The sequence below is a fragment of the Clarias gariepinus genome, chromosome 10 (genome assembly GCF_024256425.1).
Source record: "Clarias gariepinus isolate MV-2021 ecotype Netherlands chromosome 10, CGAR_prim_01v2, whole genome shotgun sequence".
Lineage (NCBI taxonomy): Eukaryota > Metazoa > Chordata > Actinopteri > Siluriformes > Clariidae > Clarias > Clarias gariepinus.
Genome location: NC_071109.1, coordinates 18,573,514 through 18,597,113, shown reverse-complemented (window position 1 = coordinate 18,597,113; position 23,600 = coordinate 18,573,514). Strand labels below are relative to the sequence as shown.

At 40.3% G+C, this 23,600-nt stretch overlaps 1 protein-coding gene across 5 annotated transcripts in view; it reads right to left on the bottom strand.

The window, feature by feature from the left end:
- Positions 1-23,137, bottom strand: part of atp11c (ATPase phospholipid transporting 11C) — a 70,912-nt gene extending 47,775 nt beyond the window's left edge. For all 5 annotated transcript variants that reach the window (XM_053505765.1, XM_053505766.1, XM_053505768.1 and 2 more), the window contains exon 1: positions 22,621-23,137. In XM_053505765.1, the coding sequence (XP_053361740.1) occupies positions 22,621-22,647 (27 nt within the window). In that variant the 5' untranslated portion in view covers positions 22,648-23,137. The remainder of the gene's footprint in view (positions 1-22,620) is intronic.
- Positions 23,138-23,600: the final 463 nt, after the last annotated feature.

The following is a 23,600-nucleotide window of genomic DNA, read 5'->3' as shown; positions in this document are numbered from 1 at the left end:
ACAAGCGCTAATAAAGCCATTAACACTCTCTCTCTCTCTCTCTCTCTCTCTCACTGCTTTAATACACTTAAGCCTCTTGGTCAGAGAGCTAATGTTTAATTACCCATGTTAATTTTTAAGACATTTTAAAGTCCCTTACTTTTAATTATTGTACTATTATTATGTACACTGTTTTAATTGACTGAGAAGTAAATGCAAAACACATTCAATGCAGTGATCCTTTCTGCGCTGTAGTAAATAACAACACCACATAGTTGAGAACACAACCATATCATATTGTATTCATACTGACTGAGGCTTTTTTTGAGAATCTGCCTTTTCAGATATTCCCAGTACTCACTCACCTGACTAATTCATAAATGAAAAAATATTGCTTTCCTTTCCACACTCTGCAGTAAAACATCATTTATAAAGCTTGCATATGGTCCTGTGCAATTCCTGCGCAATGTTGTGTTTGTTTTTTTCACTCAAGCATGTCGACGTTATGCATAATTGCAGACCTGGCATCAACAGCTGCAGTACCAGGCCTACGGTAGTAATAAATGCTCACTGCAGCACATGATTCCAACTATTCATTTTTTTCATAATTGCTACTATCAACCTACAACACAACAAGCACCTCAATACTGAGAATAACTTGAAATACAGAGCAAAGCCTCAGTGCTAAACAATGGCCCCATAAATTGCAAAGTGCAAAATCCTACCAGCTTTCATGAGAAAAACTATTACAAGTGTCAAACTGGTAGACAAGTACTTTCATGTTCAGTCACAAGCTCACAGAAAGCATTGAGTACTGTTGGTTGTTTTCAGTTATATAGCAGGAGTCATAATCTCTGTTGTGTCACAACTTGATTCGCTTCATCAACATGCCGCCACATCTGGCTATAAATCATTTGCATTAAGGGCACATTCTTACACGACAACAATCACAGATGCTACATCAGTCACACTCATTGGTCACTTGTGTTAGGTAAATCACGATTAATTCACCAATCAGGCCGGTAATTAGCGAATGATGCGGTCATACAACTCCGTCATGTCAGTCATTTTACTTCCTTGTTTACGGCGTTCTGCTATCTGCTATGCAGCCATAGATGCTATTTATTAATTATTTTTATTTATTACTGTTAATATTATGTTTATGTTCAACAGCATTATTCACTTCAAGGGCTCCAAAGTATCGTTTGCTTTTGGTAAACACCATACAAGTGAAAACAGTGCGAATAGTATACCAGCACTTGAAATAAATTTATACTTTACCTATGTAAATGCCTATTTGATCTATCCAATTAGAATCTGTCCTTGTAAGTATAGCGTTCACAGCAATAGTGTGTGTGAGACATAGCACCGTTTAATAACGTGATGGAGTTGGTTTTATATTGGCACATTCAAGATTATTTCTCTCTTTTATTTCTTATGACATAAACACAAAAAAAGGCATAAAATGTGTAAAAAGATATTGTGTATTCCCTTACTCTGGGGTGGACAGAGAACCAAAAAAATAAGGCAACAGGAGCATACTGTATATGAATATATGGGGGTGTTCAAGTCAAACCAGGACTTGTGAGGAAATATCTCGTTAATGCGCAGTCTGCCTGGGATGCGTGTGGTGACTGGGGATGGTTCCACTTTTCCACGAAGACGGTCCTGTCCTTGACAGTTGTTCTCTGAGGACCTCTCACTTCAGTCGCTCAATAGTTCGGGACTGGAATTTTCCTACAGTCTACCTGAGCCTCCATGAACAAACTGGACTCCATTAAATTTAACACATCTCCTGTTATACTTAACTTCCAGTCTCACACAGTATGATGAAGATTAATCCCTGCTATCTGTTTTCACCCAGATGAGGATGGGTTCCCTGTTGTGTCTGGTTTCTCTCAAAATTTCTTTCTATTACCATCTCAGGTTTTTTTTTTTCTTGCCACTGTCACCGTCATCCTCTGGTTGCTCATCAGGGACAATCATATCATTGTGATTCATACAAAGCTTCTTTGCGACAATGTCAATTGTTAAAAGCGCTACAAATAAAATTGAATTGAATTAAATGAGACTCTAGTATTTTATATTATATGTATGTGTATAGTTTAATAAGATTGTTAACAATGAACATTTTACAACGAATGATTATACATCTAAACTTATTGCGCCTCAAACACCCAGCAACCAGAGCAAAAAAGAGAAGTGTTATTTTTTTTATTGGCATGTTTTCGCTGCAACCAAATAAAAAACAAAACACAACTAACATATTATTTTATTAAGCGCTGTTAGCCCATAGTCTGTGATAAATCTGATCAGTCTCATTAAAATGTTTTCTAGGTACAGATTAATTAACTGAACTAATTAAATCATCTTTTAGAACAAATTCTTCACCTGTTTTTTTTTTTTCCCTCCAACAACAGACGCCTACTGTGACTGGCTCAGAAACTAATTAAGTATTGAAATTTTTAGCACTGTTAGTATTAAAAAAAACAGTCACAACTTACAAATGTAGATCATTTGGACGGGTAATATTCAACCAATCATGATGAGCCTATGCTAGAGAAGTATGGCTTGTGCAGTGAACGATGACGTGACCGGTTGCAGCTGAACAGCCGTGGTTTTACATTCTTCCTTCGTTATAATAGGACACATGCTATAAATTATACATGCTCAGGAGAAACATTTTCATTTTAAATCATTAGGCAACTTAGTGTTATACTGTGAAATAAATGACCACTAAGCTAACAGTATTGTACAATAACCAGAACGTGAAGCAACTTTCATGTAACACCTCTGTAAGCCGTCACTGTGTGTTAGCAGGCTTTTGTCAGTGTGTGTTAGCAGCTTTGCTCTCCCTTGAGCTTGACTTGCTCGGCCCCATTCTTCAGCCTGCTTGGTAAAAGCGCAAGTGCCGGCACTATTACTCGCAGCTTGAATTATTTAGCCGTCCGAAGGGATCCGAGTGTCTAATGCGCAGTATTGGCACCTTCTGTTGTGCGGCCATCGGGAAAGCTTTCTCCGTCACCATCCGTCTGGACACGTTTATCTCGAGAATGTTATTGACGGAGGTGCCCTAGGGGGCACTGAATACATACATCGTCACACAGCGTGAAATCTTCAGAGATCTTCAGCAGAACATATTAGAACGCATGGTCCTGTGGAAATCTTTCCACCAGGAAGATATTCGCCTGTTCATCCATGTTCATCAAATCCTGACTGATGGAAGCCACCGCACCAGTTGTTTTCATCACCAATACACTCAAACACATGTGTAAACTAAGGTACCATCTTCTCCTGGCCCATGGGAGCTGCTCCAGATTCAGTCTGTCCGGTAAATGTTCAACGTCAGGGTCATTTGGATGATCTGGCTCTCCTGTCGGGAAGAGCTTGAAATTACGTAAGGCTCGGCAGAGCGTGACTGTACTTGTGAGTTCTGTTCACTTATCGTTTGTTTGTGTGTGTGTGTGTGTGTGTGTGTGTGTGTGTGTGTGTGTTTTCTGGCCGGATGGAGCACACTATGTCAGGAAATGGTAGCAGGTGCCAGAGCTTAAGGGCAGAGTCCAGCTCCACCTCCAAATCCTCTAGTATGGGGGACAGAAAGCAGCAACACAACGAGGCTTCCATCAGCATTAACAACAATTCGTAAGAACAGGACAAAATGGACTTGAGGGCAAAATTTCATTAATCATACTGCTATTACAGTGCAGACTACAGAAATCCAAGCGAACTCATATTATCACCACATACACAATACTGTTCTGTATATCCTCCTTGTCTTAACTGCACTGACTTTAAAGTTTTAGTTTCTGAGTTATGCAAAGCATTCAGTGGAAAGTGAAAGCTGCATCATGTCTTTTTTTGTTTTTACCAACCATTTATAACTCTGTCTTGTTTTTTTGTTTTTGTGCTTCCATTATTTATTAAATATTACAACATTTCCGCAGCTCTCGCAGTTATGGCACATCTATTCTGATCAATTTCACAAACTTCTTTTCAGATAATAAGAAAATAATGGGATGGGAATTTTGTTAAAACAGAGCCAAGGCTTTCACAATGAAACACTAAAAGTGAAAGTGAAAGACTAAGGAAAAGGTCAGCAGCACGCCTTTCAAGTCAGATCAGATATGTTTGACATCTAATATCTAGTTCACGTTTAATCAAGGTTCAATAAACAAACAATAAATCAGAAAGGCTGGGGCTTTCTCATGTAATCCATCCAGCAAAGCACCTTTCTGTGTAGCTACTTCACCTCTCTAAATCTTCAGATTTCAGCACCCATACACACCAGCAACAGCAACTACGATAAGAGTCGCATCGTCATCAGCATCATCAGCAACTCAACTGCAACAGCGACAAAAACAGCAGCAGCAGCAACCTCGGTCTACTTAACTGTTAGATCCAAATACAACACAAATTAGTGGTAAAAGCTCTGAAGCTCTGTTCAGACTTGGCAATAAAGGTACTGCACCAGCCAACCTTGTGCTGTCTTGATAAATTATTTCTCACCTTGATAAAACTTTGACACTGTCCGAACAACCACTTCTTGAAAATGATCCATTATTACAGAGAGCTTTATAAGACCAACTGGCATTATTGTGTGCTAGGAGGGTAAATGTGTTTGTTTATTTATTTATTTATGGCCACACTTCCTCAGGAGCACACAGAAGGTCTCTGTCAAAACAGGCAGCATCCCGATACCTTAGTTCAGCTGAATGAGAATGCACGATGAGCACCACACCGCTTGTTCTGAGCTGTTAGGGCTGTGCTTTTAAATCATCCAAGAATAAACTTCTTGGGAAAGAGTGAAATTATGCTGATGGTATCTAAGCCCCAACATGATCCCCTATAAAGTACCCTTAACAAAGGGAAGCGGTCTTCACACTCCCACTGGTCTGATGTATTCGTTGAGGAATTAGCTTGCAATAATGTGTTCAAGGCCAAACAGCTGTGTTACAATGTAGCTCTGAAATGAGCTCAAACACTGACGAGAAATGTTGAGCTAGAAGCCAAGAAAATCATAAACTCTTCATTATTTTTGTTAGTTTATATTTATATATATATATATATATATATATATATATATTTTTTTTTTTTTTTTTTAATAGCCACTATCTCTTACCACCTCCTGATCTTTCATGCTGTTCTTCAAGAGTCCACAAGACTGTCTCAAGGTTACAGCTTTCCCTGGTTAACGGACAAACTGCACTCAGAAAAAGCCACTAAACCCGAGAGGTTTTATAGTGCGAAATCTAAGCCAATATTAACTGTAAAAAAAAGAAGGCAGAAAAAAACTGTAGACCTGCTTATTCCTCAGCACAAATGTAATCATCTGCACAAATGTAATCATCTGCACCAGGAGAAGTTTAACATAAACAAGGAAACTACAAAAATCCAGACTATTCAGGCCACCATGCACATTCAAATTTCATTAGGACAAGAGGAGTGGTTTGTTGTACTGACCAAGTCAGCTAGTGCAGAACATCCTGGAAATGATGTTACAAACACTATGAAGACTGCTAGTATAAAGTCTAATATCACGTCCCTTTATGTTTAAGTTACTGTAATATTATAATGATGAAGGAAAAACTATTTTTGTAAAGAATCTAACAAAACACAAATTATAGTCAATTATGGTGAAGAAAAAAGAAGCATTTGTTATCCAGTGTACCAGAAAAAATCCTGAGCAAACTGCACGCTTATCTCATCTGTTAACTAACATAGCTGCACATGTCTTATGTGAACACATTAGAACACATTCCCACCCTGCCCTTATGATTGACTAATATATTTGAGGTCCTGTTGCTTTAAGACCTGAAACACAATTTCACACTTGAATCTTTTTCTGCTGTCTGCCAAACACGGCATGCTGCAACAGGCATGTGTAAATTACACTCCCATGTGGGTTCGACTTGAGACAAATGTCATGCAAAAAGACAAAAAACAGACGTTTGTACAAAAGGTCTTTAAAAAAATTGTGCGCATCTGCGTTTCAACAGAGAGAATACGTTGGTATGACAAAAAAAAAACAAAAAAAAACACGGCCTTCTTATTGAGCCAGACTTGGCGTGTGGTCAAAGGCATGGAACGAAGCCGAGGCTCAGTGTTTGGAGCGCTATTTGGCAGGGGATTGAAGGACTGCCTGTCACTAGAGTCCTGCTGGATGGGAATACATTTAGCATCTATGGGAGAGCAGGATCAATTATGCAAACACAGCGTACTCAATCGGGACACGATCCAATGGCTCAGCATTAGGGAAAACTCAAGCATTAGTGTATTGAGTAAACAGCAGCATTACAATATTAGATTAGACTCTAAAGAATTTATGCCTAGCTAAAAAAAAAAAAGGCAGAAATGTGATTTAGTTTGCACAGTGCACAACCCTCAATGCCAAAGTCGTTACATCTTGGAATTTTGCTTTTACTCTTCCAGGGTGACTCCAGTCTTGATATGTTTTTACTAAAACTGTATTTTTAAATACTGCTTTTTTAAAAGTGGCTTACCAACACTGAACAGCACCTTACAATTTTATAAACACATGATACACCATAACTGATTATGCCAGCTAGTGTGAACAAGACTAAATGTACCCGTCACGACCTGTCAAATGAGCCTACAGTTGGGCCCAAGTGTAAGGAGGGGACGTGGTTAATGAATCCTTCGAGACTACCCTCTCTGCGAACTAGGAACCTCAGTGCTGCATCCTACAGAAGAACAGAAATTGCCATTTTATTTATTTTTAAAGGCAAAAATACTCCATAACATAAAACTGGCTGTGTTTTTAAAAGCTTGGCTTTTTAACTGCACAATGGCTTTATTGGGGGATTTTCATGATGCTTTTGGGTGGAAAAGCACAAGCAGACAAAAGAAAACTTTAACTTTTACTAGCTATCTATTACATGCTTGCTCACCCCTGTAACCCTGCCACACTGCCTACCTTCTGTGTCAACTTTCACCTAAAGGCGCTAAATATTTGTAGACAAAAGGGTAAGACATAAGCAACAGTCATGAGCGCTTGTGAGCTCAGCTGCTCGAGCATTAAATATAAATTGTACAGAAAAGAGCGAACACTCAGTTTTACATATGCATGTATTGTTCGCACACCTTTCTTAGAGACTCGATGATGAGAAGGAATAGAGGAGAGGAAACTGGTTAGTGATTGGAAGGAGACTCCCCAGGACTTTTCTCTTTTTTTTTGGCCTCTGGTTTAGAATAAGACACCACATTACACGGCGTAGCACTAAAACACAGTATTGTTCAGATGATATGCAACTGGATAGTGGCAGCTTGGGATGGTGGTTTCCAAAGAAGAGTTCTTGAAAAGAAAATGTTTTCCCCCCAATTTTGTCCCTAATTTAGTCGTATCCAGTTCCTCCCAGTCACTAGGGGGCTCCCACATTAAGGCTACTACTGCAACTCCTTCGAGACGGCCAAAGCCTTTCTTCAAACCACGTGACGCCAGCCGACCACAACTTTTTGAACTGGTCGTTCATGCACCAGTGTGTAACACACTCAGAGGACAACGCTATCCGCTCCTTCCGCTTGTGTGAGCTCACAGATGCCCCTGATTGGCTGTAAAGCCTTGATTAATGTGAGAGCACTAAGTACCTCTCATCCCTCCCCTCTGAGAGAGCTCGGCCAATCAGCTCTCTCTAGACCTCCGGCTGCGAGAGGTTACAGCATCACCCAAGAATCGAACTCTCGATCTCCGGATTATAGGGCGAGCACTTTACCACTAGAGCTGCACCGAAATTTCGGCCGCCGAAACGTAAGAAAGCCCCGAAAATAAAAGCCGAAATTGTCGCCACGCCTCTCCCATCCTCCCATCTCGTTCGCGCTGTCAGTATGTCGGCGGTTTGGAAGCACTTGGAGGGAAGTTTTGTTATTGTTAAACAGCCTTATTACTGTTATTTATTATCAATAAAAGTTTGATTGCTTAATTAATTTGTAGTTTTTTTAATACAAACAAAAAGAAAATATTTTAAACATGTTTTTTAATGAAGCCATTTTCGGTTTCGGTATCGGTTTTCAGCCAAGTGCATCCAAAAATTTCGGTTTCGTTTTCGGCCCAGAATTTTTATTTCGGTGCATCCCTATTTACCACTACTCCACTACTGTACATAATACATCCATATTATGGATAACATTTAGTTAGATAAAGATTAAAAAAAAACTTCACTTAATGATTACTTCATTAAAAATTACTTTAAGAAATAAAGATCACCCAATACAAAAAACAAATAATAATCTCAAGACCACTGAATCTATGCAGTGTAGTCACCAAAACCATCAACCGCTATGATGAAACTGGCTCTCATAAAGACCGTCCCAGGAAAGAAAGTCCAAGAGCTTTCTCTGCAGCAGAGGACAGGTTTATCAGAATGGGAGACAGCAAAAACTGCTGGTTTACATTACCACAGATTAGAGACCACATAAATGTTTGAGTTCAAGCTGCAGATATATTTTAAAATCCACTGTTCAGAGAAGATTGCGTGAGTCAGGCCTTCATGGTCAAATTGCAGCAAAGAAACCATTACTTTAAAAGAACAAGCAGAAGAGACTTGCTTGGGCCAAAAAACACAGGAAATTGATGTTAGATCAATGGAAAACTGTCCTTTGTTCAGATGAGCCAAAAGGTGAGATTTTTAGCTCTAACTGCCATGTCTTAATTAGACGTAAAGAGGGTGAACAGGGTAAAGAGGGTTAACCAGCATGGCTACCAAAGCATTTTTGCGGTGACATGCCATCCTGCCTGGTTTGTACTTAGTGGGACCATCATTTGCTTTCCATCAAGACAATGACCCTAAACACACCTGTAGGTTACATAAGAGCTGTTAGGGGAGTGATAAAGCGCTGTATCAGATGACCTGCCCTCCACAATCACCCAAATTAATCCAACTGAGATGGTTTGAGATGAGTATTTCATGAGATGAGTTGGACCAGAGCAGTCGACAAGTAAGGTAATAAAATAATCCTGTAGTGAAACCATTTAAAACAAACGAGCCAGATCATTTAAACATACAAAAGTACCAAGGTCATTTATGAACAATAAACTAGTAATCAATGTACCAATCACATGTAAACTGTACTATTCTTTATATGCTATTTAAAAACAGACCAAGTATATTAAAGGACCAGGTGCAGGAATTTTCATTCTACTGACATTCTCTTTCCAACCTCACTTTTTGATTTGCATGCCAAATGAGCAGACGTGGACAAGGAGGTCAAGGCTCACAAATCCACCTCTACATTTTTGCATCACAGCCACAGACATGCAAAAAAAAGAAAAGAAAATTCTAACCCTCACAAATCTGAAACACTGGATCGGTTGATATTACTTACGCACCTACTGATAACCAGCAAATCCAGCTTATTTCTTTTTGTTCAAAAACCATTTCTACTGACTGAGAATGGCGAGCAGCAAAATGGCGTGTGATGATGTGTGAAAGCACGATTTAATTTTGCATTTTCAAATAAAGTGGTGGGACTTTGAGAGGAGGATGCGGCTGATTTTACTACGCCCGCATTGAAGAATGTTCATTTGAAATTATGGAAGGAAAAAAATGCAGCCAAATCCTTTTTTTAATGCACCCACTGGTACAAACAGTGCTCATAAAATAGAAAATTCTGTTGTTAATCTAATGATTCCACATGTTAGGTTTACCTTGACTGACAAAATTATGCGGCTTCAACCAACAAGCTTTCAAACAGCAGAGATAAACACTGCATCATTGTACACTCATCCATAAGTTTCAAATTAGTTTTAACAAATTAATTGTAACAATGTGTCATTTTTTCTCTTTTGTTCAATTGATGAAATAGTTCCCACGAGAAATGCAGTTAAACACATTCACTTCAACACGTAGCGCATGTAGCTAAATCCCCGTATGCTTGTCACCCAGCGTTTTTAGATAACTTTTAATCTCCATACAACAGGTCTAGGTTTAATGCTACACTCACATTTCGCTTATGTTGGTGTCCAGTCATCTTTACACAAGTGGACATCTTCCGCCGCTTGACGTAGATATGTGTACTGCATACGGATTAACTGAGCAGGAAAACAAGCCAAGTTAGACTCTGCGTGTAGACCATGAGCTCCTGAGCATCTTCAAGTGATGATATCCTCCCATCGTGCCACTCAGGCCACATAATGAAGTATGCCCAACTGGCTGAACTCCAGATTCATCCTTTGCAACGTGAAGCACTGTTGCAAATTGCAATCCCCCAAAAATGGCACTCTGCAGGCTTTGCATGTTCATTTGCTTACTCAGGATAGTAGCCTGAGGCATCGACTGCCAGGGTTCATAGGACTCTCTCTGAACTAAAAAGGCACCTTGTAATTAAGAGCAGTAGAAAGAAAAAGAGAGATCAATGCAGGTTTAAAAATAGCGAGCGAGGGCCTTTATTTAGCTTCTGACTTGAAGTGTAGAGCAGACTGACCCTGCACAAACAGAAATAGCAAAGGATAATGAGCTCAAAGTGCAGGTTGAATGGGGTAAGGAAGGTGATCGCTGGGTTCAGCACAGGCTAAATACCACAATTAAATTTACATTTAGATCCACAGAGCAAACGTAAGCACTAGTAGTTGTGCCCTGAATAATTTATACTGACATTTATTGGTGTTCGCCTCAACCTGCCAAAATAAAACTCTCCTAAACCAGAGATGCACAGGTCTGTTCACTTATTAAAGAGCATCTATGGGTTAATTCATGTCTCTTCTCCTTGTCCATGCAAGAGGTTGAACTGGACAGACAGGACTCAGCCAGAGATTCCAACTCAACCTAGATCTTTCCAAGCCATTGGTGAGATATATTCTGTCTGGTGGGTCCTCACATGGTGCCTGTATCACCTTTCAATAAAGTTAAAAGAATAATAAGTTGCTTCATGTTTCTACATAATCCCCTGCTACACAATTACACTTATCCCAGCATTTTACTAGTTTTTGGAAACCATCCCAAACTTTTCCCAATATTCTCAGGACTGTACGGGGGACGTGCAATAGAACCCAGCTAAGTTCCTGTGATGTTATGTGATGTTCAAGGTGAGTTTGTAAACGATTGTTTGTACAGTTAAAACAGACAGATGAGTTTCTTACGTAAGCTGGCAACAAGTTATCCATCAATTTTTAAGGGTCAGGCATTTCAATGGCTGAAAGTTCACAGGAAATACTGCAGTGGGCTCCGAGCCACCTTGGCTGGGATCGTTGTTCACAGAAATACAGCCTTCTCTAAAACATTTTCGCCATTTAAATGCTTTACTGCAGCAAAAGAGTCTCATCACCGAACTGTGCTTAAAGTCTACTGTGAATGTCCGTCGGTTTTACACCTTCGTTCACAAGAGAAATCACTAATCCCGGTTTGACTTGAACACCCTTCGAATATACTGTATATTATTTAAAATCACATAATTTATACTTTTTAGAAAGACAAAATGACTTATCAGCAGAAATTTGCAGTGCCAGGGGCAAAGAAAGAGACGTATATTAAAAGCACTCTCACTGTCTGTGCTGTAACCCGTCACAACGTGAACGTCCTTATCTGCAGCAGTAAATGTGCCACAGGGATGCTGGCTGTGGAGCAGCTTGCTGGGGAGATTCGGAAGAGCCGCATGTAGCCACAGGGGGTTTGATTTCTCCCCTCAATCTATTATTTATCTCCGCTCTGAGCTGTAAAGGCATGACATTTAGCACTATAAAGATTACCAGCGATAAACACCAGCTTTCAGCTGTCACTGTGTCGAGCAGTTCCTCTGCCGTGTTACAAGCCAGTATGAAGTGCTTTCTTTTGCATCCATTGAAGGCAGCTTCACAGTAGAGTGTTTAAATAGCACCAGCGTGTCGTGTATTGAGAAGCAGCTGAGGGTGTTTGAGCAACAGGGGCAACAACAGCAGGCATGTTGCTCCGTGGCCTGGTCTTGATTAATGCAGTGTCCTCTCTGCAGAAACGAAGTGAGAAATGGCCAGAGTGTTGCACAGCCTTTCCTGTGCTGTAATGCTCTGTGTAATCCTTTTCGACAGAGTGACACAAGCAGCATCAGTTCAGAACAGAGTTATAATGTAAGAGAGAATTTGTCACATCGTAAAAAAGCTTTTAATACCATCCTTTATTAAACTGAGCTGCAGGGCTGAAACATGCTGTTTTTGGTCACTGAGAAGATCTCAGTCAGACTGCGCTGGAATGCGAGAATGCTGAAGGCATAAGGAAAATCATGAAGTAGGCAAGAAAAACCACAGGAAGCCTTAGTGCTGGGATGGCACACTCCTTGCAGCTGAACACAAACCACCTGACCATGGTTGAAGTAAGAGTCTGCAAGCAGCAGCCAAAAGAGACAAGAATTTAGTGTCCTTAGTTTATCATCTAATCCTGTCTTAACTGTGCTTGCCAGAAATTATTTTTTGGGGAAATATTTTACGTTCCGTTTGCTTAGCAAATCTGTGTTCAGTTTCAACCGCAGCGATCCTCCTATCACTGCGACACTTATCTCCAGCACAAACATTTTGCAGCAGACATCATGCTTTTCGGCTGTTGAATCACAGCATAAATGAATCACGCTTGTCAAAGCACTTCTTGCCTCAGACCGGTTGGAGTAAATATTCAAAGAACATGAGGCATTTTCGGGAAGAAAAATTATGTCTCATTTTCTCATACAAATGGGGGTGTGGGGTCCCGCAGAGATGCTTATACATGTAATGGGTGAATGATTTCTTGACTGTCAAAATAATTATGTTCATTCTTAGCATATATGCGTGATGTTTGTAATATTAACTGACGAGTTCCCTGGAAAGAAATATTGTGTCGATTCCCAATCATTAAATTCCATCAGAACAACTCTCTCCCACCTTTGCCTGTACTTTCCTCCACTGGCTGCACAAGCTGAGAAATGAGCACTGATTGGCTCTCCATTCCATACGTAGAAAAGCATCTACCCACCAAATCATGAAGGTCTTGTAACTAATCATAACACAGAAGAAGGGATTTGCTGATAAAGATGGGAAGCTTAACCTAACCTTAAAGTTTGGGTAAGACAAATACTTTCGCTCTCTATATTATATTTCTAGCACATTAAACCTTTCACAGCAGGGAGAACCACTTGGCACATGACAAAAAAAAGCTATATTATGATTAAAGTGCGTGGAGCATGTAAACACACATCATCTTAGATCAGCGTCCATGTAAACAGTCATGCTTGAATCTTTAATCTGTATGATTTCAGTTGAAATAAAACATTGTCCATGATACTGTAGCTCATGCGTGTCAGATGAGCATCGCAGCTGGATCATGATATCAGATCGCACATGTCCTGTACACATCATTCTTTATTTTAATCAGGAAAACAGGAGTAATTTACTGGTGCCTCGATGGTAGCTGTGTGATGATCTGTGGGGTTTATGTGTGGATTGTAATCTTATTTGGCAGATAAAAAATTTTAAAAAACTGACACTTGTTGACACTCTGTCCCTTGCTGACCACATTGTTAACTTATCAGGAACAAAATGTTCTTCCACACCCGACCTTAAGGAATTGGGGAAATATTCCACTTCCTGCTTGCTGCTGACCATAACTGTTGTTCTGCACAGCCTATCCTCATTCATGATTAACTTACTCAGAGGAATGAGGATGTGTTTTTTTTTTGTGTTTGTTTGTTTTTACCTCCCATTAAGTCGAGAACATTGGGGGATGGGCACCATCATTTCAATAGTTCATTTATTAGTATTTTTTTAACGAAGTCAGGTTGCTAACCTGACACCCAACCCTTCTCCTTTCTCATCCATGCTTTGGGACCAGGTACGGTCATAAACTATTGCTTATGTTATGGAAGGCGAAATAAATGGCTCAGGCAGTTGAGACTATGTGAACTCAGATCTTGTTGGATACAGACATTTGGAATTGTAGAGATTGTAAGGATTTGATTGGTCTGTCGTAACCAATCAAATCTTAAACATCTTTACCAAACCATTAATAAAATGTTCATGACTAGATGTACAACACAGTGATTATAGTAGAAGTCAGCACAATTAATTCCATGTTACAATGCAAGAAAGTTTTTTAATATTAAGATAAATATCTTACAATTAAAGCTTTAAAATCATAGGAAACTCTCAGTCTGATTCAATTTGATTTAAATCAATTTTCAAACATTTTTTTTTTTTATTTTATTCAAGAGCACTAAAATTTACTGTCTGATTTGACTCCAGCCGGTAAATTTTATACCTTAGATTTTGGAGCATTAAAATGACTGAAAGTATCTAGTGTAACTTGTGTTGTTCATAGTTTAAATGTCATGTCGCAATGTTTTTCTGCCAAGCATCTCCACACTCCAGTCCAGTAGGTGGCAGTATTGCGCCAACCAGCCATAACAACAAGAAAAAAAAAAAAAAGACATGGCACGCTTACTAGTTGAGGAAAATGGAAGCAGTTTGTATTTTCTGCTGAGGTGTATTTCTAAGGAATTTGACCATTTAACTTTTAAAGGTTAACCTGAATAACTTAAAACTGTGAATTGATACTGATCCAATGAACTGAAATCAGACAGGAAATTTTTATTAGATCACACGTTTTTTTTTTTTATTCTCAGGAAGTTAGTCTTATTGCATTAAACGTAAAAGCGTTCATAATGCTGGATATCAATTATGACTCAAATATACTAAAAGTAAAATAAAAGAAATCATGATGAGCCGTAAGGCGGCAAGGTGGTTAGCATTGTGACCTCACACCTTCAGGGTCGAGGGTTCAATTCCCGTATCAGGTCTGTGTATATGCAGTTTGCATGTTTTCCCTGTGCCTGGTGGGCTTCCTCAGGGTTCTCCATTTTCTCCCGCAGTCCAAAGACAAGCAGATTAGGTTATTTGGCATTCCCAAATCGCTCAGTTTGTGTGTGTGTGTCTCTCCTAGAATAGACTTTAAGTCAATAGACATAAAACTTGTGTTTTGAAGTGGCAAACTCATCTTTTATTTTAAGAGAATAGAAAATCAAGTGTGCAAGTTGAACAAAGCAAGTTGCACTGTAGTTAGACCTGATTCACTTTAACTGAAAATTAATTAACATTATGACGATACTTTAGATTGTGGTATAATAAATAATATTTTGTTTTTATTTAACAGTAACAGCATATTTTGTTTATATTCCCCATCCTGGTAGAACCAAAGAGCAAGTCCTCATGCTACACTCTCTCCTTACTACACTGTGTCGATGACTAACAATCTTTTTGACTCCATTGTGGCTTTTATCCCATGTAACGGGAAAGGAAGAAACAACTTTGGCTCTTTTGGCTGGAGTTGCACTCGCTTCCTGATGTGCTGTTTAAAAAGAAAATGCTGACAGGCCTAAAAAAAAAAAAAAAAAAAAAGCTGCATTTCAGCACGCAGACTTCTGATGTCATTATCTTTTATTATTCAACTGGCAATCCTGGTTGTAATTACTGTTCAGTTAATTATCCCATGTTGCATAGGGAGAGTCATAAAAATATACAGCATTTGAAATCTACAGCCGTCCATACAGCATCGTCTGCAATTAACCCACCAGCCTCTCTATGTGCGTGTTGTCCTGATGCCGTGAGCAGCAGTTTTTAGATGAAGCTCTAAAAGTAATATTGGCTTTCACCATTACAAAATACCTCACTCGGTCTCCTTACTATTTGTCTTTCTCTCCCTCACACACACACACAAACCTTTCATCATCCTCTTCACATGTCTACGCGAGCACTCTCAGAGTACTGCTGAGAGCTGAAGCATGGCAAAGGGAATCTTCGGATGAGGCTTTATGTAAACAGAGCAGAAATGCATCTTGGGCAGAGCGAGTTTGGAAAGGAGAAGCACTGAGAGGAGTATTTTAAAATAAATGAGCCCACTGAATTATTTAACACTACAAACTGAGAATTCAGCTTTCAATTTTAGCTGGAGATTGACAAAAGGCCAGGTAATATTATGATCCACCAAACACTCCACCAGCCCCTGTCCTATTTCACTGTCGCAGTGTCTGGAAGAATCTGAAGGATACAGCAGTTGACGCGGTACGTGTTGCTGGTTTTACGTGTATGCTTTCGGTTCGGTCTTTTCCCTTATTCCGACCCCTCTGCGGCGCGAAGGAAAGAGGCGGACTACTCTTTCAATCCGTAAAGGAAGACAGAGGGAGCGAAAGTGAGTGTAAGCATTTCTGTCTTTCTGCCAGTTAAGGTAAGATTGTTGGGGATGGAGGGGAGACTGAGCACAAGACAAATGGCGGGAAAGCAGAGTGCGTCTCTAATCGATATGCAGCTCTCTGGATGAAACAGGACTGATAAATCACAGCGCCCGGGGAGGCCTTTGCTTATCCCCTTTTATCCCAACTCACCTCCGAGCCCTGCTGCTCTTTCACTCTCTCTCTCTCTCTCAACACTGTCATCGGTTTAACTTTTGGCCCCAACAGGTGGACTGGGGCTATTATGGGACCAAGAATATTCCCAAAGTCCTAATACAAGGGAGCAATCTGATACAGAACAGTGCTGCTGATTTCCACTTGCTTAACAGCCTGCGAAACAAGCAAACACAGGAGTGCTCAGTAGAACCCAATTTAAGTGGACAGACTAGTGGGACACTAGAGGCCATAAACGGCGCTGACGCCGTCAGTTTTCCTCGGTCACTTCTCACTGGGCGACTCGTATACAGAAATGGGCAGTGATGATGCAAAATCATAACTGCAGGCCAGATGGCAACGGTGGTGGTATTACTGCAGCATTGCAGGGAAGATATGGAGCGCTCCATGATGTACACGCAACTCAAAGTCACTCCGAGTAGAGGACACAGGGAAGGCTGTAGTGGTGGTGTTAGTGTATTTGTGTGTATGTTTATGATGTTCTATGTGGGTTTACTCAAATAACCCGAACAACAGGTTTTGTGACCAGCAGAACATGTAGTAATGCACTGAAAAACTCTAAACAAGCCATCAAAAAGAAAAGAAGAAAGAGCAAGGCGGCAGGGAAAACAAAAACATTGTGGAAATAATACAAAGGGAGGAATCTCCAAAAAAAGAGCAAAGAACTTGCTTGTGTAAACATCAAAAGTATGCAATCTTTGGGGGGGTTTAGGCTACTGTTAACACAATCACCTCCGTCTTCAGATCTCTTCAGGGGTTCGCTTCAAAAACATGTGTTCAATGCGGCTATCAGAACTTTGGCTTTGCAGACTCCACCCTAACCTGAGGCAGAAGGATGTGTACCAAGTGTCAAGGATGTGGGAAAGGAACGAGTCGACAGTCTAAACAACTTGGCTGACCGTCTCTAACAAGTGAAATGCTTTGGTCTGTTTGGAAGACTTTCTCTTGTGCTTCTCTTGTCAAAAAAACTAAACAGTGAATGCCATCATACTACTATCAGGCCTCCACCCTGTTCACAAGATAGCACTGGCTATACCAGATAACACACATGTAAGCAGTTATGTGATCTGTCCTACTCTAATAGGTTTATCAAAACTTTTTAAGATCGCTGTAATGGCATCATGTTACTGAGAATTAATGCAAACTGCATTTCTGCTTTTCTGTTCAGCTTTGTTTGGTGGTATTAAGGGTGGAAATGAAATACATACGTTCGTGCGACTGTTTAAATAAAAATTTTAACGCTTCGTGCGATTCCTCTGTAACCTCTCTGATTACAATTCAAGATACTTCATGCTTCTTCGAACATACAGTATATACTGTCTTGTTACTTTCCTTAGCAGTCAGTTGGTAAGGAATTAAACACAATAGTGCAGAAGGGGATGATTATTTTCCAATAACAGCACATACAGTTTTATTGTGCTTTATTATTATTATTAGTGTATTATTCAATTTATATCAATTCCAGCTTGTGTGCAGACACTTTTTTTTTATCTAAAGATACAGAAGACTTTGTCACTCACTGACACACATGATAGTAACGCAAAATTTCCACACAACACACACACACACACACACACACACATTATTCCTTGAGAGCTGGGCTCAGAGCACATGGTCAACCATGACACAGCAACCCTGCAGAAGGTAGGGTAAAAGGCTTTACTCAAGAGTCCCACAATGTCAACATAAAACGAGGTCATCAGGTCCAACTCTAACTTGAGAGATGAGAGAAAAGATTCAGCTCTACTGCACTGTATGTGCTTCAAATAAAAAGTTTATTTTAGTAGTCTTCCTTTTTATCAAGCATAGTTATAAACAGTGGTTCTGGTCATGTTACTGAGAAGCACAAAGTTCTCTGTTGTGGAAACCCTGGCATGCTGGAAATGTTAAAGTTATAGCATGACCTTTGACTGATACAAAAACATCGACACTAGAGAACCCTTCCAAAAATGTTTTTAACTAAACATTGTCCTACAGAAATCCTTGCTGTATTAGCAAAAAATAAATTTATAAAATGTTGTTTATATGGCATGTTTGCAATACAAGCCTAAACTAGTGATAGAATTATCTGAGGCGGGCATTACTGTTATTGCTGCAAACAAGAAGAGGAAAATATCTAAAAAAAAATTCAATTTTGCTCACATCTAACGCAGATTCAATGTGATGTGCAAATCAACACAGTCACCTAAAACCATGGCAACAAACCAGCATTTAATTCAAGAAGCTTAATTTCTGATCACACCTAAAATTCAAATCCCCATTAGGTTTGTTTATTACCTCCTTGAAAGAACATTTGAGAAGGTATTACTGCCACTTCAGGTACAGACTTTAAGTACAAATGTAAGTAAGCTGTTTCCATAATAGCTAATACTTTATTCTCTGTATACAATGGTCATTATTAATCCCTAATTCCTGATTAATTACAGTTAAGAATTTAACCAATTAAAAATCTTAAACTGAATGTTAAACTAAGTGTATTTTGCATGTAGTGGTAACCACAGTACCCGAACTCTAATCCAGGGGTGTTTTCACATTAGGGCCCTGGGATCGTTTCCAAGAACATTTAACCCCAAAGTCTGGTTTTAATCACTGAGAACAATTGTTCTAGGCTCAGGAACAGCACCCGATTCCGCTGACGAGAGAGATATAGCGTACTCGGGCATTGTTGGAATAAGACATTAAAGCAATGGTACACAAGAACAGAAGTAGATCGCGGATTAGATGTGACATCATCAGTGACATCAGTCTCCTCCGAAACCTATGTGTACACGTAGCACACGCCAATCTTTTCCTCTGACCTACAGGTATGTAGAAAATCGTTCTTGCAAAAACATCGTTCGACATTATTTTCAAAATATCAATAATATTAGGCATAGCACGAAAGTTAACTTCCTCATTCTTTTCTTTTCTTATATTTAATAGTGGCTCAAAAACCTGCTGTTTCGAAAAGTATACACACACGCGGAAAGCAAAAACAATGTGAACACTGGGTATCGATTGTGTAAAAATGGCTTAACACTACCCCACTAGCCAGGCTCCTTACCTTATGGTTGCTAATAACTTAGGGTCGCTGCAATTTCTTTCGCGAACACCAGATTGACTTGGTCTGCTTAACGATCGACTTCTTTTTTCACCATCTCCATCACAAGATGATCACTGACCATTCATCGTTATTTAACTTGTTTATCCCTTCACAAGTGATTTACATGAACAAACAATCTATGCACACTGAATCTAAGTAAATCAATGTTCTGTGCACATTTAAATACCTTTTAAATAACACAGAAAGGAAAATTAATATATGTGGTCGGTCAATGTCGATGCTGTGGAGGGCTGCCACAACGTGTGGGAAACTTAGAGAGACATGTGCTTCTGATTATCATAAATTATTAATAACAAGTGGGTACCTACGGCTCGCCCGCATGCTGATCCTGACACCCGTGTGCTACCGTTAACCTGTGAACTGAGAGTGCGGTCAATTCGCTGCTGCTTCTCACGCTGCTCTAATGTTTCAACAGATATATCATTACCTCTTAGGACTACATAAAAGTTGATGATGACACTGTCTGCTGTTACATTTAATGACACCCCATAGAGTAACATGGTAAGGGACGCCCGCTACACCGTCCACTGGCAGCAGGCCAAACAGAATTTCTGTTTTATACGTATACAGATGAGATTATTTTTTCTTCTTCTTTTTTTTTTTTTACCAATTGTTAAGGTGTTCATTTATCAGGTAAGAAAAATGTGCAACCCTAGCTGTTATGTCTGAGCATGTTATAATAAAATAATAGAACAGGTATATTGTACATTTATGGTAATTTTTGTAAATGGGGATGAATTATTTTGCAGCACTAAAAGCAAGTTATAATTACATAATTTTCAATTCTCAACCTCCAAACAAAACCCTCACTCAACCAGGAACTCCTATTTGTCAAACAGAAAAAGTCTAAATCAACACACCTGCGCCAAGCAGCAACAGCACACAGAGTGGCACCTTTTACCTTTTCAACTGGTTATGCTGTATATACACAAGTATTTGCTTTAGACAAATCAACACACATTACACACATAAGCTTGTTAATACTGTATCTATGTCACAGACTATACAGTCTGTGGCTTTGTGGAGGACAATACGCATCACTTATTACAATTAGCTTGATCCAGAAATCCATCATGCATAACAATAACATCAGAAAGCCTGTCTGGATGTCTACACTACAAAATAGCAGCGAATGTAGAGCAAATATGCTGAGCCATGCAAAGAAATGCTGAAGAAAGGGTCAGAGCGAATAGCCTCATCATTATACAGCACTTAGTCTATTATAGGTAGTATCTATATGGCTCACGTCGCCTGACTCATACTGTAAGTCAAAGTCTCAACAGGTGATTACACAGGCAGTACACTTGCTCAGTGCAGAAATGAAGCCTTTGTAAAAGAGCCATGAGCAATGCAACGGGTCAAACCTGAGTGTATCGAAAATGCAATAAAATGCACAAAGGTCAAGATGTAACCTCCTTAATGTCTGGCAGTGCAAGTAAAAGAGCAGAAGAACAATACAGAGAAGTGAATGTGAATATATACGACACTTGTGGTTTTCACTTGTCCCCACTTGGCAGGAAAAACAAGCAAGTCAGCAAGACACGGTTTGCTGAGGGCCATCGCTATAGTTTTGTAATTTGCAGCTACCTGCAAAATAGCTGGCCGGTTTACTAAAAACAAAATGATAAAGTATTTTAGTCACTTAAAACAATGGAGTCATGCGTCCGAGTCAGGTGTAATTTATTGCTTTTGTCATCATATGCTCAGGTTTGGCTGACTGCCTTACCTGAGGCCATGTTTCACTACTGCACCAAGACTAGGAGTGACTACAAACACTGAAGTGGAAAACTTTATCTCATCTAGGATACCCCAGATTTACCCACATACCCAGTACCCTCAATTAAATTGGCACATTAAAAAGCAGACAAATTGCAAATTCAAATTCCAATGGTGCCAGGAGCCAAGGGAGTGAAACTCTCTCTCACTCCTCTGTCATGTCACAGCACCACTAAGCGATCAAGGGCATCTGTATGTTTGTGCATGTGAAAGAGGCCATATAGTGATTTCTTCCCCCTATGATGCAGCAGGAGCATTATGTGCTTGGCCGGTTTCATATGTACCTGAGGATGCATGGGCTATCAGGTAGTAGTTGTCGTATGATGGGGAGAGCTGGCTGGTGCGTGGGTGGAAACTAGCAGGTGAATAAACTGAGAAGGAAACAGGATAAACATGCGTTTCACAAAATGGCCAGGTATCCCACTGTGGGTGTATTTCCACCTTGCGCCCAGTGTTTCTAAGATGAAAGAAGTTTTTCACATTGTATGACCTTCTTTATGTCGTCCTGCAGAAAAAAACGATTTCTGACTTCACAAATTCATCAGCAAAACAACAAAACAGTTATTGCTGTTTAAACATATTATTAGCTGGAAGCAAATTTGCCAAGTCGTACAACAACTCGGGCACAAATGACTTGTGCTTCATATGCACGAAGATGATTTCGGGCATGTCAGCAGCACAAGAAAACAGTCGAGTCGAGCTTCCAGCAGTGCCATGTGCTGACAACCAGCTAAACAGAATCATTAGATATAATGCATGCTGTCTGAGCTGCATGATTTAGCCAAGCACTTCCCATCTAATGAGAGTCATTAGGGAATTAATTCTCGGATTCAAAGGAGAATGACTGCAACACTGGAGTAGTATTAGATTAAAGTTGCAGCTCTTCGAAAACTAATCTGATTTGGCTGAATGGATTTCAGTCTTGCTGGATCTCCTGCTCTCGGTAAGAGCTGTGCAGGAACAGAGCTCTCATAAAAATTGTCAGTGTGTGTTCATTCATTCAGCCCCTGGGGATGTGGCACAGTGTTGTGGAGAAGTCATGGAGAAGTCATGGAGTTTTTCTCCCCGAGCAGGAGGAAGTGGATGTTGTTATCAGGAGCAGTGATCTCTCACAGCAGTCGCCTCTTCCTGACTTTGTGTTTAGCCACGCGCTACGTTTAAAAACACATACTATTGTACCAGGAAACAAATTGTCCAACAAGTCGACACTGAACACGCTGTTAGCAGCGTTAGCGGGAAGGGGGGGAAAACAGCGTTACTTCGAGCTCGCGCGAGGAAGTGGAATAAGGCGCTAACAGAGGAGAAGCCGCTGCCTCCCCCTGTCACGCTTTTACTAACCGCCACTCCAGTAGCGGCGAGGAACGCAGCTGTGTGTGTGTGTGTGTGTGTGTGTTTGAAGCAGTAACGTGACTTACCAGCAAATTCAGCCCTCTCCGTAACATTCTCAACTCTTCGGTCTTCTTTGGCGCGCGCTCTAAGACTCTGCAGTTCCTTTTGTCTCGCGCTACTTTTGCTCTGAGCACGAGTAACTTCGCATGTATGACGCCAATTAAAGCCGGTTAGCCTAGCTAGCTCTGTCTTTTCTGCTCGGCTTCACTGAAGCTCCATGGTCTGTATTCTCTTCCACTTGTTCCTCCTCCTTCACCTCCTCGCATGTCGCTTTATTCCGCAGTAGCGGCGAGGCGCCGGTGCTAGTGGCGCGAGCTCCCCGTGTTGCTCAGCGGCATCGCGTGCACCGTGCACTGCGCCCTGTTGCTGTACTTCACCTCAAAGATCCCTCTCCCTCTCACGGAAGTGCACACGGTTACAGATAAGGAGATTTTTTTATTATTATTATTAAAGAAGAAGAATAAAAAAAACAAAGTGACAGCGGTTCACTCGGCGAGGATGCACGTCTCTCTAGCTCGCACGCCGCCCACCGCCTGCCTGCCTCCTGACGCCCTGTCAAACAATTTTTTACTCCAGACAACGCAAGAGCTGTTACGCCACGCTAAGCCCCGCCCACCAAAACGCGGCCGCGCGCAATGCTTCATGGGAAATGTGGTTTTCAAGAGTTCACTCAAGTTTTATGTAGTACACATAGCCAAACCTGTTAATTATTGAATTCACGTGTTTCATTATCTTAATACTTAAGCATACATCTTGGACAATGCTATGCTTTCAACTTTGTAGAAACAGTTTGGGAAAGGCCCACTTCTGTTCCAACATGACTGTGCCCCAGTGCACAAAGCAATGACTACAAAGACGTGGTTTGATGAGTTTGGTGTGGAAGAATTGACTGGCCTGCACAAAGCCCAGTGACCTCAACCCACTGAGCACCTTTGGGGTGAACTGGAACGGAGATTGCAAGCCAGGCCTTCTCGTCCAACATTAGTGCCTGACTTCATAAATGCTC